We start from the raw sequence: 13948 nt of genomic DNA on the forward strand, positions 1-13948 counted from the left end.
CTGGTTGAGCAACAAAAAAGGAAAGTTGTCACAATTCAGAGTTCAGTTACAGTGGCCAATGTCAAAAAAGCAAATACTGCTGGGGACTTTCATCTGAATTTTTGGCTTCTTGGGAGTCCCTTACCCATCTCTGTATTGTATGCATACAATTGGTTCCACAATATCAGGGATCCAAGATACCTTCCCAAACTCCTACACAGTTAAACTTACCACTGTGAGCACTGGCAAAACATGGGGGATAACTACAGTGTCACTTGAGCAAATGACACATACCAGCATTAAAGGCTAAACATCAGATTTTAATGAGAATTTATGTTCCTAGCAGGGAAAGAGTTATTTTTTAAATGCGCTGCTATGTATCTGTCAGAATCACTAGAATCCTTGAAATTTGCATCTTAAAAATAGACCCTGTATACTTCAGCAGATCTCAGCAATTCTGCAGTTGAGCTTTGGCCTTCAGTTGTTCATGTTTTAAGGTGTTAATTTATTGCAAAGATCAATCTAGGGGCAGTACTGACAGAACACTGGAACTCTGTCCAGCTGTGGCTACAACAACACCAACCCCTGAAGCAAACAAGTGGCTCTTTCTGTTGCTTTTGCAATTTCAGGGTTTGCAGTTAAGGAAATATATGCAGAAAGAAAACCCCCCCAAAAACCCAACCAAATCAAATCCCCACACACACTATTACATGCAAATTTAAGTTAATAACTCCTTAGAAGTACAGGGTATCACAGAAGATCAATTGGAGGTTTGTATTTTGACAATTGTGTGATTAAAAGCCCACAAAAAAACCCTGTGGAAAGACATCTTATGACCTAAATGAGCTTCGGATCAGCTGTAAGGGGCCTTTCTTTATGCACTGAGACTGTTATGTACAACAGTAAATAAGTTACAGTTACAACATCGAATAAATGCCAATAATGAACATTTATTTTTGCCCTCAAGAACAAATAGCTTTCTTATGAATAGTATAATTTAACAACTTTGCTATATAATATCCACATGATAAATCAAAGTAAATTTTAAAAACAAATTACAGATGCAGCTGAATAAACTTTAAAAAATTTTAGGCAAATATAAATATATATATATTACAAAATTACACCTTCAATGAGATGCTGCCTGCACAGCAACCTGCAGCATCAAAATCTTGAGCACCTGGCTCCCAAAACTGCTGGAGAGAGCTGAGCTCAGACTGCATTTTTCAAGCCCACACACACATTTTGTGCTTTCTACTGAGGAAAGATTCAGTAGAGATTCAGGCTATTCCTCACAAAGCTGCAGAGCGTTGAGCTGCAGAAAGCATCTCGCACTATGCACTGGGAATATATGCCAATTGTCACATGAAAAAGCACTTGCTAAAGTTGTTTGGATCCTCAACACAAAGGTTCGGTGTCATGGGTGTCATTCGGTAAGAGTGTTACCTCAATTTAGTACGTAACTAATGCTAAGCTAAACAACACAATCTGATTGCAAGGAATGCACTGGCTTTTAGGTCACTGTTTGTCTATGTTTTGAGTGCCTTTTTGAGGTCAGAGTAGAAATTGGCCAGAGTACTAGACATAGCAGTGTCTACTGCAGACTGTGGTAGCATCCCTCGCAGTTCAGTCTGGATGTAGCCTGTCAAAAGACTGTGGCCAGGAGAGTCCTTGAGAGGGACACAGAACCAGCCACAAGGGTGATTGAATCCACGGACAAAGTTTGGTCTCACGTCTCCATAGTCCAGGCTTATGCCTATCAAGGAAAATAAAACAAATGAACAAAAAGGGAAATTAATTTGAGAGAGGTTAAAAAAAAAAATTAACATGCAGTAAATTTGAAATATATAAGTTTCTGGTTAGAGAATTAATAGTAGTATTGACAGGCACACTGCAAGTTTCTGGGTATTTTCATGCATGAAATTTGCTGTTCATCCAAACTCAGAGACAGACAGGAGAGCATGATAAGCAAAAGTTCAAATGTTAAAAGAGAACATTCTTCCCATTCACAAGAAGCAAGTTGTTACTCATCCCAGTTTACTCTAAGAGCTGAGCTGGAGGACTCAACTTGTCTCTAATACAAGCTGGCGTAAGTGAAACCTGGCAGAAAGGAATGGTTCATGGGTAAACCAGTAACTTGTACACTTCCTTAAATATGTAAAATGTTAAAACACCTTTAAATTTGTTAAAACACCTTGAATTTATCTGTTGAAGACCATCTTAGACCATTTTTGGAATGTTTACTACTACTAAATCTGAATCAAATCTTAAGCCAAGCAACTGTTGCAAAATAAGAATTTAGCAGAGGCAGGTGGTGGCTTACCACATGTTAGAAGCCCATCTTCATAGCTTGTAGTATAAGAGAAATCAACAAACTCTCTTGGTGCTATAATGTTCCAGAGCTGGCCAGCAGTTGTATAGCGCATCACACAGCAGTTCTTGTGGAGTGACAGAATTATAAGGGCAAAAAAATAAATATATCTTAGTATAATGAATACAGGGAAACATAATGCTTGCAGGCAGTTAACATTTTCATGAAGGTCATAGCCTCTGTCAACTATACTGCCAATTCAGTGAGGTCTGAATGGCTGTGCCATTCTCAACCTAAAAGCTGGAAGTTTTAAGGACTTGTGGTCTACAACTGAGAGGTGTGGAAGCAGAGAATATCTGGCACCATAAAGGTTTAAAAATCTTACACAATTTTGGCATGCCTGACAACTGAAAGCCACGTGGCTCTTAGGCTGCCAGGGAGCACTTGGGAAGTCAAAAAGGACCATGAACAAACTTCAAGAGAAATCTCTTGGTATTAAGACACTCTATCAAATAGTTTTAAGCCACTAAGTGAAAAATAAAACTGAAGAACAATTCATCAAAAAAGGCTTTCTTATAATACAGTAGAGTCTTTATAAATTTTATACAAACAAAATACCTTGTAATATAAATCTTTCTTCAAAGACAGAGCAAAAGACAACCCATGTTCAAGCCATATGTCCAGATGAGGGTTTTGAATTCGTACTGAATGTCGGCATTTACCAAAGGAAGGTTACTAGCTGTTCTGCAACAAGCTTCAAACCTACCTTTCTTTTATAAAGTCCTGACCCTCATTATGAACTATTTTGTGTCTCAGCACAAGGTCATGCTACACAAGTCAGCCCTGCAGAAAGAGGGGGAGGTTGCAGCTTCCATATGTGTGGACTGTTAGTATTGTTTGCTGTGGAACAGAAGAAAGCAAGCTGTATGAAATGACTATGGCATACATAGTATCACACTGTAGCCTTCTGTATGCAAATTTTATCAGAGCCTACCAGAGCTCCAAGGTCCAAAAGAATTGTGACTGACTCCTTTATTTTTAGCATTAATGGAAAGATGAACTTCAAGCTTCAGAATAGGACTGTGCTGCCAGAGAATCTGATATGTGGTCATACAGAGTATGTATGCACAATGCTGCTTGTGCATGCAAAAGGCTGAAAAAGGTTCAGATCTGTCGGAATTGCTCTGCTCTACATGAATGTTAAATTAATGAATGTTAAATTCATGCATTCATCAATACACATTTCCCTTAAGAATCTAAACCAGTCTTCACCTCTTCAAATGTTTCCATGATGTCCATTGAAGTCATTAGGCTGTCCCAGTCTAGCCTATAAGGTCCAGGGCGAATATGATCCACTATTCTATTAGTAACATCTTCCACCACTCCTTGAGCCTTGTAGCTAGAAAAACGTGTTTACATTTAGTAAGAAATCCTGTATATTCTATTAATTTTCAACAGTACACTTACATTAACACCTTGGTACCAGGAAGTACAGTCAGTGGACAATTGCATCAGAGAAACAGTAGAGGACACACCTATTGAGCCATCTATTCTTCTCTGCAAGAAATTTTCTTCCAAAAAATTGGGGTTTTTTTACACAGTTAGTATTTTATAAATGACAAATGCCTTCATTGGATAAAAAATTTTGTTTGTTTCTCTAACAACTGTAAGCACTTGTCATTTTACTCCTATTGCTTGGCTAGCAAGAGAGTTCACCAGAGGTAAGCAAACCTAAAGTAAAAAGGAGATCAGGAATATCATGGGAAAAACATTTTTCATAAAGCAGAAGTAACAGTATGCTGGAGATTGAAATGTTTGGTTTATGGCTCAAACAGTTTTGTGAAGGACTTCTGCATATTATATCAAAACTGTATAACAAAAGCTATACATAAGCACCCTTAATGGGCCTCCTGACTGAGGCCCTGGTCTGTAAATCCATTTGATAAGATAAAATGACTCAGGTCTGGGCTGGGGAAGAAAAATACTTCACAGGATTAAACCCTGCACCTTCAGGTGGAGGCCACAGTCCCAGGCTTATCTGCTGTCAGGCTGGAACAGACCCTCACACCAAAACGGAGAGGAGAAGGCATTTTGGGTGTGTGGTGAAAAAGCCTCTGCTCTGAGGCAGTGAAAGTCCATCCTCTGCTGTGCACACCAGCTCAGCTGTGGGGCCTCTTCACCCCGGCAAAGCCTCATTTAAGGGACATCCATATGAGGGACAGCAGAGCGGCTGTCATGCCCATTAAAGGGCTCCCTGGACCCTGCAGCAGAACTGCACATGATGCAACAGATCCAGAGTCATGCAAGGGACAGTGTCAAACTTGCCCCGCTCAGGGGAGGCACCTGCACCTCGGCATTCCCACCTGCCCAAATATATATTAATCCATGGGATTCTAGACTTTTGGATGGGGGACCCTCACCACCAAGAAGACTAGACTGAGGGGAGCAGTGAGACATCATTAGGACCTACAGAGGGATAATATGTTTCCACTTACCTTACCTCTGTCACTCTCCTTGTCCCCCCAAACATACCTCCCTTTTCCCCCCTTTTTGTTTGCCTCTTTTACTATTTAATAAAATGTGTCAATTTTTCAGTATCAACATCTAGCTTGTCTGGTTTTAATCAAGTTTAGGGAAACATGCAAATGTTTTTGGGTTCATTCTGCTTTATTCACAGAGAGTTAGCTCTCTTTACTCCTCTCTGATTAGAGCAGATCATAAGACAGGAGTAGAACCAAGCTAATGAGAAACTATATTATGCTTTAGTGGCGTACGATTACAAAATAAAATAAGTTGGTACATGACATTACAGAATACTCATTTGTAATTAGATATTTTAGTAGACACCAGAGATTTTGTTTTCTTGAGTTACTGGGCCTCCAAATCATGAAGAGGAAGAATCCATCAAAATCATTATTCTCAAAATACTTTGTATTCATTACGATGTTTTTATTTATAGTAAATAACCAAGCAACAGATTCACCTCTTCAGTTGTGCAGTTCACCCATGTTCACTCATAATCATCTGTATGGAGCCCATCTCAGCCGAATACTTGGAATGGGAAGACCACAGGAACATGTCAGTGGCTTCCAGGTAAGTGTCTGGAAAGCTATTCAAAGTGTCTTTTAGTTCTCCAGGTGCACAAACAACCCTGGGGTCTTCACCTGCACACAGCAGTCACTGCACCCTGGCAATGGCTCAACTACACAACCTGCTGGTGCCAGTGGGCCCATGGAACTCTTGGTGTCTGGGGCCATCAGCTCTCACAGATTCAACAGGACTTATATTCCACGGGGTGTATCAGTCTTTGAAATAATTTTAAACACTATCTTTTCACTTTTTGTTTCTTCAGAGTGCTGTCTTTTAGTAATTATTTCTCTACCTAAACCTACAGATACCAATAGAACTCAGTGACAGAAACTCACACAGGAAGGGCCTTTATGTCACACAAACAACCCCAGACAAATTCCCACAAGTATACACTTGGTATTTTGGAGTTGCACAGTCACTGCAAGAGTCCTAGGACTTACTGAGCTGTCACCCAGTGGCCCTTCAAGACTACTGAGCCCAGGCCTGATTCTGAGCTTTGCAGGACATCATTTCTGGGCAGATGCTGTTTCCACTTCAGCCAAGGGAGCCCTGTGGTGTTCACAGACTTCCACAGATGTTATTTTAGACCCCATGCAATGCTAAAGTATCAAACTGAAAAACTAGAAAGGAATTGTACAGCCACAATAGGTAACCCATTTAGCTTCCCCACTGGAGGATCTGTGTAGCTGAGGGCTGTAGAATTCAGTCTTGATTTCTAAATTCTACAGAACACATCCATAGAAAATTAAAGATGTATCTCTTGGCAGGTGAACTTACAGGTATCCACTGAATTCCTCTGATGGTTTACGCCACACAGTTGCATCTTTCTGAAAGAAAATATACGACACAATGTTAATTGTCACTTGGATACAATTAGAAGAAGTCCAGAAAATGCTTCAGTTTCATTGAAGAAAAGCAGGCAACTTTATCATTAGCCATGATTCACCTGGGCACCACCGCACAGTTTTCTTCAGATTTTTCAGGTATCTTTTACTTGTAATTTTCTATTATTTTAAAAATATCAGAAAATTGGCTTTCTCAGAGTCAAATGCTAGAAGTGCAATAGTAGGGTTCGGTAGGCCAATCAGGTTATTGTGAAAACACACAGAATAATGGAACAACATTAGCAGGGAAAACCTTTCAATTGCAAGGCCACTGGAAAGCCAACAGCCAGACACTACTCAGACAGGAAAAGTACACTACTTCTGTTCGTACTCCTGTAACACAAGTTACAGAAATGTGCATGAGGTGCAGGCGCAGACAAGAAAGCTCAATTACCTTTCTCTCCGGGGTGCCTGACTAGAAGAGTCTTGCAAGCAGTAGTCTATTTATTTTAAAGTTATGCAGAGAAAATAGAGAAACCAGTATCTTGGGAACCTCTGTACAAAATGTTTGAACTTTGGTGTTGAAAAGAGTACCATATGGCACCACTTTTTTTGGAGTCATGATTATATAAGCACAAAGGACCAAATGTCCTTAAGAACAGTCCTGTTAAGTACCACATCCAAATTAATTTAAGGTATTTTGGGTCACAACACATCTCCTTGTGGTAGGTAAAGCACTGGATTTCTTTTACATGGCACAATACCAAAATGGAAAGAGGGCATGAGAGAAAGGAGAGAGGAAGGAAAGGCTGGAGAGAGGGGAAAAATCTGAGGATTTGGAACACAAGGATGCAGTAACTTTTTAAAGGAATACAGTAGCACTTAATACAACAACACAGGAAATATTAATACAGGAATAGACAATATTTAGTAGAGGTGGTATAGGTGTATTGCAAGAGTGAAAGGCTTGTATGCTCTGTTCCTCCCTCTCCGGACAGAAAATTTATTAATTTTGCAAATAATCAAGTTACATTTGGAACAGTTGCCTGTCTTACCAGTGTCTGCTCATGATGGAAGAAAAAAATAAAAGCACTACTCAAACCACTGTAACAAAAAGATAAAGGTAGAAATTTACCACACTAGTCCTACTATTTTGCTACACTTCTACTCTCTGTGGAGCACAGCACTATAAAGCACTTACCCAGCCTAGAACTGATGCACAAGCAAAGGCTATTTAACTTGTTGAAGCACAACTCAAAAAAAAACAACCAGGAAGCTCAAAAGAAGAGGATGACAAACTGCCTGGAGAAAGCAGGAATTTTATTCTCTTTCATGGAAGGAAACTTATGATAAGGTATGGTCTCTAAAGAACAACAGAAAACTGAAACAGTATGAGAGGAAGCCTTGAGAATTATCTCATTTTGTAAGAGGAAAACATCTGGAATCTGAAGTATAATGAACTATTTATTGACAAAAGATTCCAGACGACGGCAAGCTGTGCCTGCTTTGCTGAAAGTACACGTGAGCCTCTTGCAGCATTATTAATGCTAAATACTTCAGATTTTGTTGTGAGTCAAGCTTATAAACCTACACAGGTTCTTCCGTGAGATACTCCCCTGAGAACGGGTGGAAGAAATGACAGAGTATGCCTGGGAACAGGAAAAACACATCCTGCCATCTAAAGACATGCTAGAGGGATGGTGTCACAGCGTCTGTCGGTTTGCAGTCCGGCAGGGCGCGGCGCCGCGGGCAGTTCCGCCGCGCCGGCGAGCCACAGCTGCCTGCGGAGCGGGAGCGGGGAGCTGCCCCGAGCACTCACGGTTTTCCTCGCCACCCGCCACTCTCCGTCTCCGATGCTGTGATACCGGACCAGCGTGTTCCGCAGCTTCGAGGCCAGGGGCGCGGGGTTGGGCAGGGGATCCATCAGCTTCTCTCCCGCGCGGAGGTGCCTAATCACACAGACACAGAGCAGAACAAGGCACGGAGTCAGGGATGCCGGCAGCAGCGCGGATCTTCCAAACCCGAACGGAGGATGAGGAAAACAGCGCCGCGCGCACACACGCACATCTCCCAGCCGGGCTCGGGTGGCAGAGGGCGACTGCCAGGGTCTAAAGCCGAGGATCAGGGCTCAGGCCGAGAGCCGCCACGGCAGCGGCAGCCCCGGGACGCGGCGGGAGGGCGGGACAGACGCGCGTCCCTCAGGGCAGCCCCGCCGTGCCGGCCCCGCGCTCACCCGCCGCCCGCCCGACAGCGCGCGATACCGCCAGCCAATCAGAGCGCGACCGCCCCGCCGGTGCAGCCAATGGCGGCGCGGTCCGCCGGCCGCGGGGGCGGGGTGACCGCTGCTTTGCGTCACGCGACCCCGCGATATGTCGCGACCGTGACGTCACGAGTCAGGGGCGGTGGCTGGCCGCGGATTGGGAATGGCGGCGATGGCGTGAGGGAGGGCGGGCAGCGGGACCCGCGCCCAGCCCCGGGCGTGCGGGCGCACCGCGGCTCCGCCTCGCTGGGCCTGCGCCAGAGCCCTCTGCTCACGCGTGTCGGGCAGTGTCGCTTTGTAGTGATCGCTGAGAGTCACAGAATCGGCTGAATTGAAAGGGACGCGTCAGGATCATCGAGTCGCATCTCCTGTCCTGTTACCTGCATCCTTGTGTCCCAAATCCCAGGCAAGAGTCACAGAATGCCTGAGAGCATTGTCCAAGGCTTATTGCACTCGGTCACGCTGGAGCTGTGAGCACTGCCCTGGGTGCCTGTTCCAGTGCCCAAACACCCTCTGGGGCAAGCACCTTTACCTGGTACCCAACCTAAACCTCCCCTGACACAGCTTCAGGCCATTCCCTTGTGTCCTGTCCCTGTGCTCCCCAGAGAAGAGATCAGGACTTGCCTCTTCCCCTTCCAATGAGGAATTTGCAGACTCCAATGGGGTCTCCCCTCAGCCTCCTCCAGGCTGAGCAAACCAAGGACCCTCAGTCACTCCTCACAAGGCTTCTCCTCCTTCACCATCTCTTTGGACACTCTCTAGTGGCTTTAGATGTTTTTTACATTGTGGTTTCCCAGGCTTCCCCCAGCACTGGAGGTGAAGCCACCCCAGCCCAGAGCAGAGTGGGACAATCCCTTCCTTGCCCCGGTGATGCTGGCCCTGATACCCCCAGGACAGGGATGTCCCTCCTGGCTGCCAGGGCACTGCTGGCTCATGCTCAACTCGCCAGGGACCAGGATCTCCAGGTCCCTTCCCATGGTGCTGCTCTCCAGCCTCTCATTCCCGGTCTGTCCATACACGCAGGCTGCCCCATCCCAGGTGCAGAGTCCAGCGTTTTCCTTGTTGAGCTGCACACAGCTGGTGATTGCCCTGGGTCGGTTCATGGAGGTCTCTGCAGGGCCTCCCTGCCTTTGAGGGAGTCAGCAGCTCTTCCCTGTCTTGTGTCATCTGCAGTTTGCCGAGTCTCCCTTCCAGCCCTGCATGCAGGGTGGTTATGAAGATATTGGAGAGCGCAGGGCCGAGGATGGAGCCCAGCAGAACCCTGCTAGTGACAGGCCACCAGCTTGGTGTCACCCCAGTCGCTGTATCTCTTCGTGCCCAACCTGTCAGCCAGTTGTTCACTGATTATATGGCATGTTTATCCAGGTGTTCAAAAGATCAGTTATTTGTAAGTAAAATGGCCTCAACCTTAAGGTTTAAGGTTCAATGTGCTTCAGTGTCACAACTTAGGGGGAAATTGACAGTACCTAGAAGAGGAATGTACTGTTGCAAAATGTGGAAGACATAAAAACTTTAAAAAAGGGATATTCTTTAATGTATTACATTTTTATATTTATATATATTTTAAAATATATTTATGTGGAAGACGTAAAATTTTTTTAAGAAGGGATATTCTTTAATGTATTACCTTTATAAACTTTCAACAAGAAGAAAGATTTAATCCCTGAAACAGAAAGCAGCCAACAGATCTAAGTGATGTCCAGGTGTTAGAAAAACAAACTACTTTTTGGGCAGAATTGCCTTATTAAGGTTTAGGGCTTGGAAGGCTTCAGTGATCTCAGACCTAGGGGAGGTTTGCAAAGCTTCGGGAGTAAGATGTACCACTGATGGTGGACACAAAGAATGCAGCATTTACAAGCCATGAGGACATCTGGCAGAATCCCCAGGAAAAGAAGGAAACTAGTAAAGGAACTCAGCAATTGCATTGAATCAGGAATGACTGGGTAAAAAGTAATTCCAGCAGCAGGAAATGCAACCACTGACCCAAAAGTGAAGACTGAGCATGCAGAGTAATTAACATAAGAAGGGAGGGACTCACTTAACCTATAGAAGGCTACTAATTAATAAGAGAACTATGCAGCCAATGAACGTTAATTCCTATTTTTGCTAAAATGTATAAATAGTAAAAAGTTCTGGGAGGCATGGTGCTGGCTTTGCAGATTTGCCACCAACTCCCCATTGCTTCACAGGTCTGTAAATAAATCTAGAATCTCTATTCTGTGCATGGATTGGCCTTCTGCACACCAGGTGCAAGAACATATTTGGGGACAGCAGGGCTTGTTTACAATGGCCATATAAAGGTTTACACAGGGCTACAGCTTTCCAGAGTCCTGTGTATTTGCTGTTCAGCTGAAGCATGTCCTGCGGGTGCCAATGTGGTGGGCAGGAGCAGTGAAGGAAGATTCCCTGGGTCAGCATCTCCAGGTGGCTGTTAGATTGTGGCTTTTGTCACAGCACCTGAAACTGAAAACAACATTCTTGTCTAGCCACAAAGGGCTTAAGGTTCTGCAGAGCATGGTGAGTGACACATTGAGGTGAGAAAGCCTTAGACACTCCTGATCCAGTCAGCAGTGCTTGCAACACAACTCAGCAAGATACTAAGGAAGTGTTGAAATTTTAATTTGTTTTGTAAGGCAGAAAGCAGACCGGATTCCTATCCTAGGAAGTGGCAGCACCTACGGTCAGCCCACAGCTGAAGCAGACTCCAAAAGTAAGTGTAAGTGCATGTTTCCTGCAGGCTTGCACTGTTCACTGGGCATCATTCAGTCCAGCAAACACATTAGACAATGTCCATGTAAAAAGTGAAACCTCTTGTAAGGACGGGATGATAATTTGGTTAAAAAGCAGATGATTAGAATGGGAGGTCAACAGATCTTCTTTGCGTGGTAATGTGTTGTTCATTTTAGCCAATGCTGGCTCCCAAAATGAGTGTTTTGGACATGGTTTTGTTTTCAATACAGGGCTCTACACCAGACGTTTTGAACTGTCCCTAGTTCTCTTTGCAATTTATAATTCTTGCTCATTTTTCCCTAATTGAAAATGGGTCTCTAAACAAAGGTCATGCTAAAAAAAAAGATATTTTACATGCAATCCTTGAAATTTTACAAATTGCATAATCAAGACAGAAGTTTTGAGTTTGAAGAATAGTGACTATACAGGAATATATTTAATTCATCTTCCTTCAGATTGCTATTATATATTTCTCTGAGTGAAAAAGTGTACAGTCCCTGGTCAAATGTACAATTTATCCATTCTTCCTTGCCCTCTTACACTCCTTGAAGTCCATTGTGTTAGCGTTCAGGAACACACATAATCACAGGATATGATTCTATGCAGGTGCTTTTGTTGAGAGCTCTGGGAATCAGGGTTACAGACCCAAATCTGACTCTGACATGACTTTCGAGCTGAACGTATTTTATATGCTATCGTTATATAATTTACATATTAATTATTAAACTTATATTGTTCTATTGTATACATTGACTTTATTCAAGCATGAGTTTCTCATGATCTTTCTTAGGCCCCTGACCACAGTTTCTCATTATTATCTTACGATTAAACAGTAATTATACTTAATTACTAAACAATCATCATATTTAACAATTATATAATTTATCATGTACTAGCTACACAGGTGCAGTTCTAGCAAGGTACAAGGCCTTCATGTACCTAGGGTATTAATTTTTTTCAGGGCCTACTACGCTTAATTTTCCTTTTAACCCTAAATCCCCATGATTTTAAAACCCTTTTACTATCAATTGCTTATAACATTCCTTCTCTATGGGCTATTACTGGTTTAAACCACCAGTGTAAGTTTGCTGATTTTTTAAGAGGGAAATTTCTTTTTCTTGAAGGGGGAATGGCAAGTCTGCATTGATAAATGCTGATATTTTTAAAATCTTATTTGTATAAATGTTTTATGTTTCCATGGACCGGATGGATTTTAACAGAAAGTTGTTTGGATTTTTTAAAGCTTCTCTGAGAACTCATCCATCAAGTTTCTCAAGTTTAGGAGATCTGTAAGGTTTCTGCAAAGTAGTCTTATAGATTATAGATACTATGTATTCTCTGTTAAATATATTTAACATTAATTTTATTATCTGAGCCAACAGGATGTTTTCAGGGCTTATAAACTGGTATTTTCATATATATATCACAGTCGGGTACTTCCATACCTTCTGGCTTCCCAGCTGCGCAGAGCACGGTGTCAGTGAAGCATGTGAGATAACCAATGTGATGCTGAATATGTTTCCTGTCTTACATTCCTTCGTGAGTTACAGCAATACCTACAATGCCACCAGTTTGTGCCTATGTGAGAAAAGTACTGTCAGGATGTGAATGTTAAATATTGCTAACAATACCACAGCTGAGCTTTTGCTGCTCCTTCCTGCTGGTCTCTCTGGCCCATTTCTGTGCAGTAACTTCTGAATCACTCCCAAATTACACCACAGCTGTGTCATGCCTGAGGTATGCTGTATTCCTGTGGAAGAACATCTGTTCCTCTTGTTACATAACACCTTGCATGGGTGAATTTTTATTATGATAATGGGTGAGACCCACAAACAAAAAGCCCAAAATATCTCTGTACCCCAACTACAGAAAGTAACTAGATAAAATAATTTTCTTTCTGGAAGCATCTGTGTTTGCCTCCATGAAAAGAATGCTTGTTTTAGAATGCATGATAATTTATATTAGAAATCCTGTTGTTTGGAAGAGTAGGAGATTAACTACTGTCATTTAATTTTAGTTTACCTGTGCCTGGCAATAGCTTTGATCACTGAAGGTGCTCCTCTGTAGAATGTATAACAATCTCGCCTGGTTTTCAGATGCAAGGAACTGTAGACATTAAATCCTAATGTCTTGCAAGTCAGCAAAATGTCTGCAGTTTACCAAACATATTGGACCAAGTTCTGCTTTTGTAGAAAAGGGTATAAAATCAGTAATACATAATGTGCTCACTCGTATATGACGCTCAGCATGCTTCTTCCAATCCAGAAGAGTACACAAAGTATTTAACTGGATGAAACCATAACTCCAGCTGTTGGAAGAAGAGCAAATGGCACACAGTTACCTCATTAAAGTTATTCTGACCAATTTTTTTCTCTTAAATTTCGATGTATTTAGTGCCCTTTCCAGATAAAAAATATGTCCTTGATGTCCCTGGTAAGTATTATATGATTCTAAAGCTCAGCAGGCTGCCATTAATAATAATGTATTTGGTATTCTCAAAGTTAAATATAATCTGAACTTGTGTCACACAGAGAACTCTAAAAAAACCAACGTATTTTGTCCTGCCAAGACTGTTCCTTGCTGGTTGAGCTGGCTTGATCATATGGAAATACAGTATCTCAATTTAGAATTAAATTAATACCACTCTTCAGAATCAAATCTGAGTTTTGGAAATGAAAAAGCAAATCCAAGATCCATGCTACCAGGCTTATTGTTTTCTCACTACTTTTTACCAAGTAATCAATAGCTATAGGT

At 42.4% G+C, this 13948-nt stretch overlaps 1 protein-coding gene across 2 annotated transcripts; it reads right to left on the reverse strand.

The window, feature by feature from the left end:
* Window positions 1-909: 909 nt before the first annotated feature.
* STARD4 (StAR related lipid transfer domain containing 4) lies at window positions 910-8578 on the reverse strand. 2 transcript variants are annotated; one of them, XM_030257899.4, is made up of 6 exons: window positions 8438-8578; window positions 8024-8153; window positions 6158-6207; window positions 3563-3689; window positions 2303-2417; window positions 910-1735 (listed from the first exon to the last, which is right to left on the reverse strand). In XM_030257899.4, exons 2-6 carry the CDS (start codon window positions 8126-8128, stop codon window positions 1509-1511), a joined length of 624 nt encoding a protein of 207 aa, XP_030113759.1. In that variant the 5' UTR covers window positions 8129-8153; window positions 8438-8578; the 3' UTR covers window positions 910-1508. The 2 variants fall into 2 exon arrangements, with proteins under 2 accessions (XP_030113759.1, XP_012432903.2); XM_012577449.5 differs by lacking the exon at window positions 8438-8578 and adding an exon at window positions 8270-8431.
* Between the last annotated feature and the right edge of the window lie 5370 nt (window positions 8579-13948).

This window comes from Taeniopygia guttata, chromosome Z, assembly GCF_048771995.1.
Source record: "Taeniopygia guttata chromosome Z, bTaeGut7.mat, whole genome shotgun sequence".
Classification (NCBI taxonomy): domain Eukaryota; kingdom Metazoa; phylum Chordata; class Aves; order Passeriformes; family Estrildidae; genus Taeniopygia; species Taeniopygia guttata.

Excerpts from the sequence above, each read along its gene's own strand:
- STARD4 (XM_012577449.5), bottom strand. Across the intron at positions 3,690-6,157 it reads GAGGAATTCAGTGGATACCT|CTACAAGGCTCAAGGAGTGG; the intron begins GTAAGTTCACCT and ends ACGTTTTTCTAG. Across the intron at positions 2,418-3,562 it reads TCATGGAAACATTTGAAGAG|AACTGCTGTGTGATGCGCTA; the intron begins GTGAAGACTGGT and ends TCACTCCACAAG.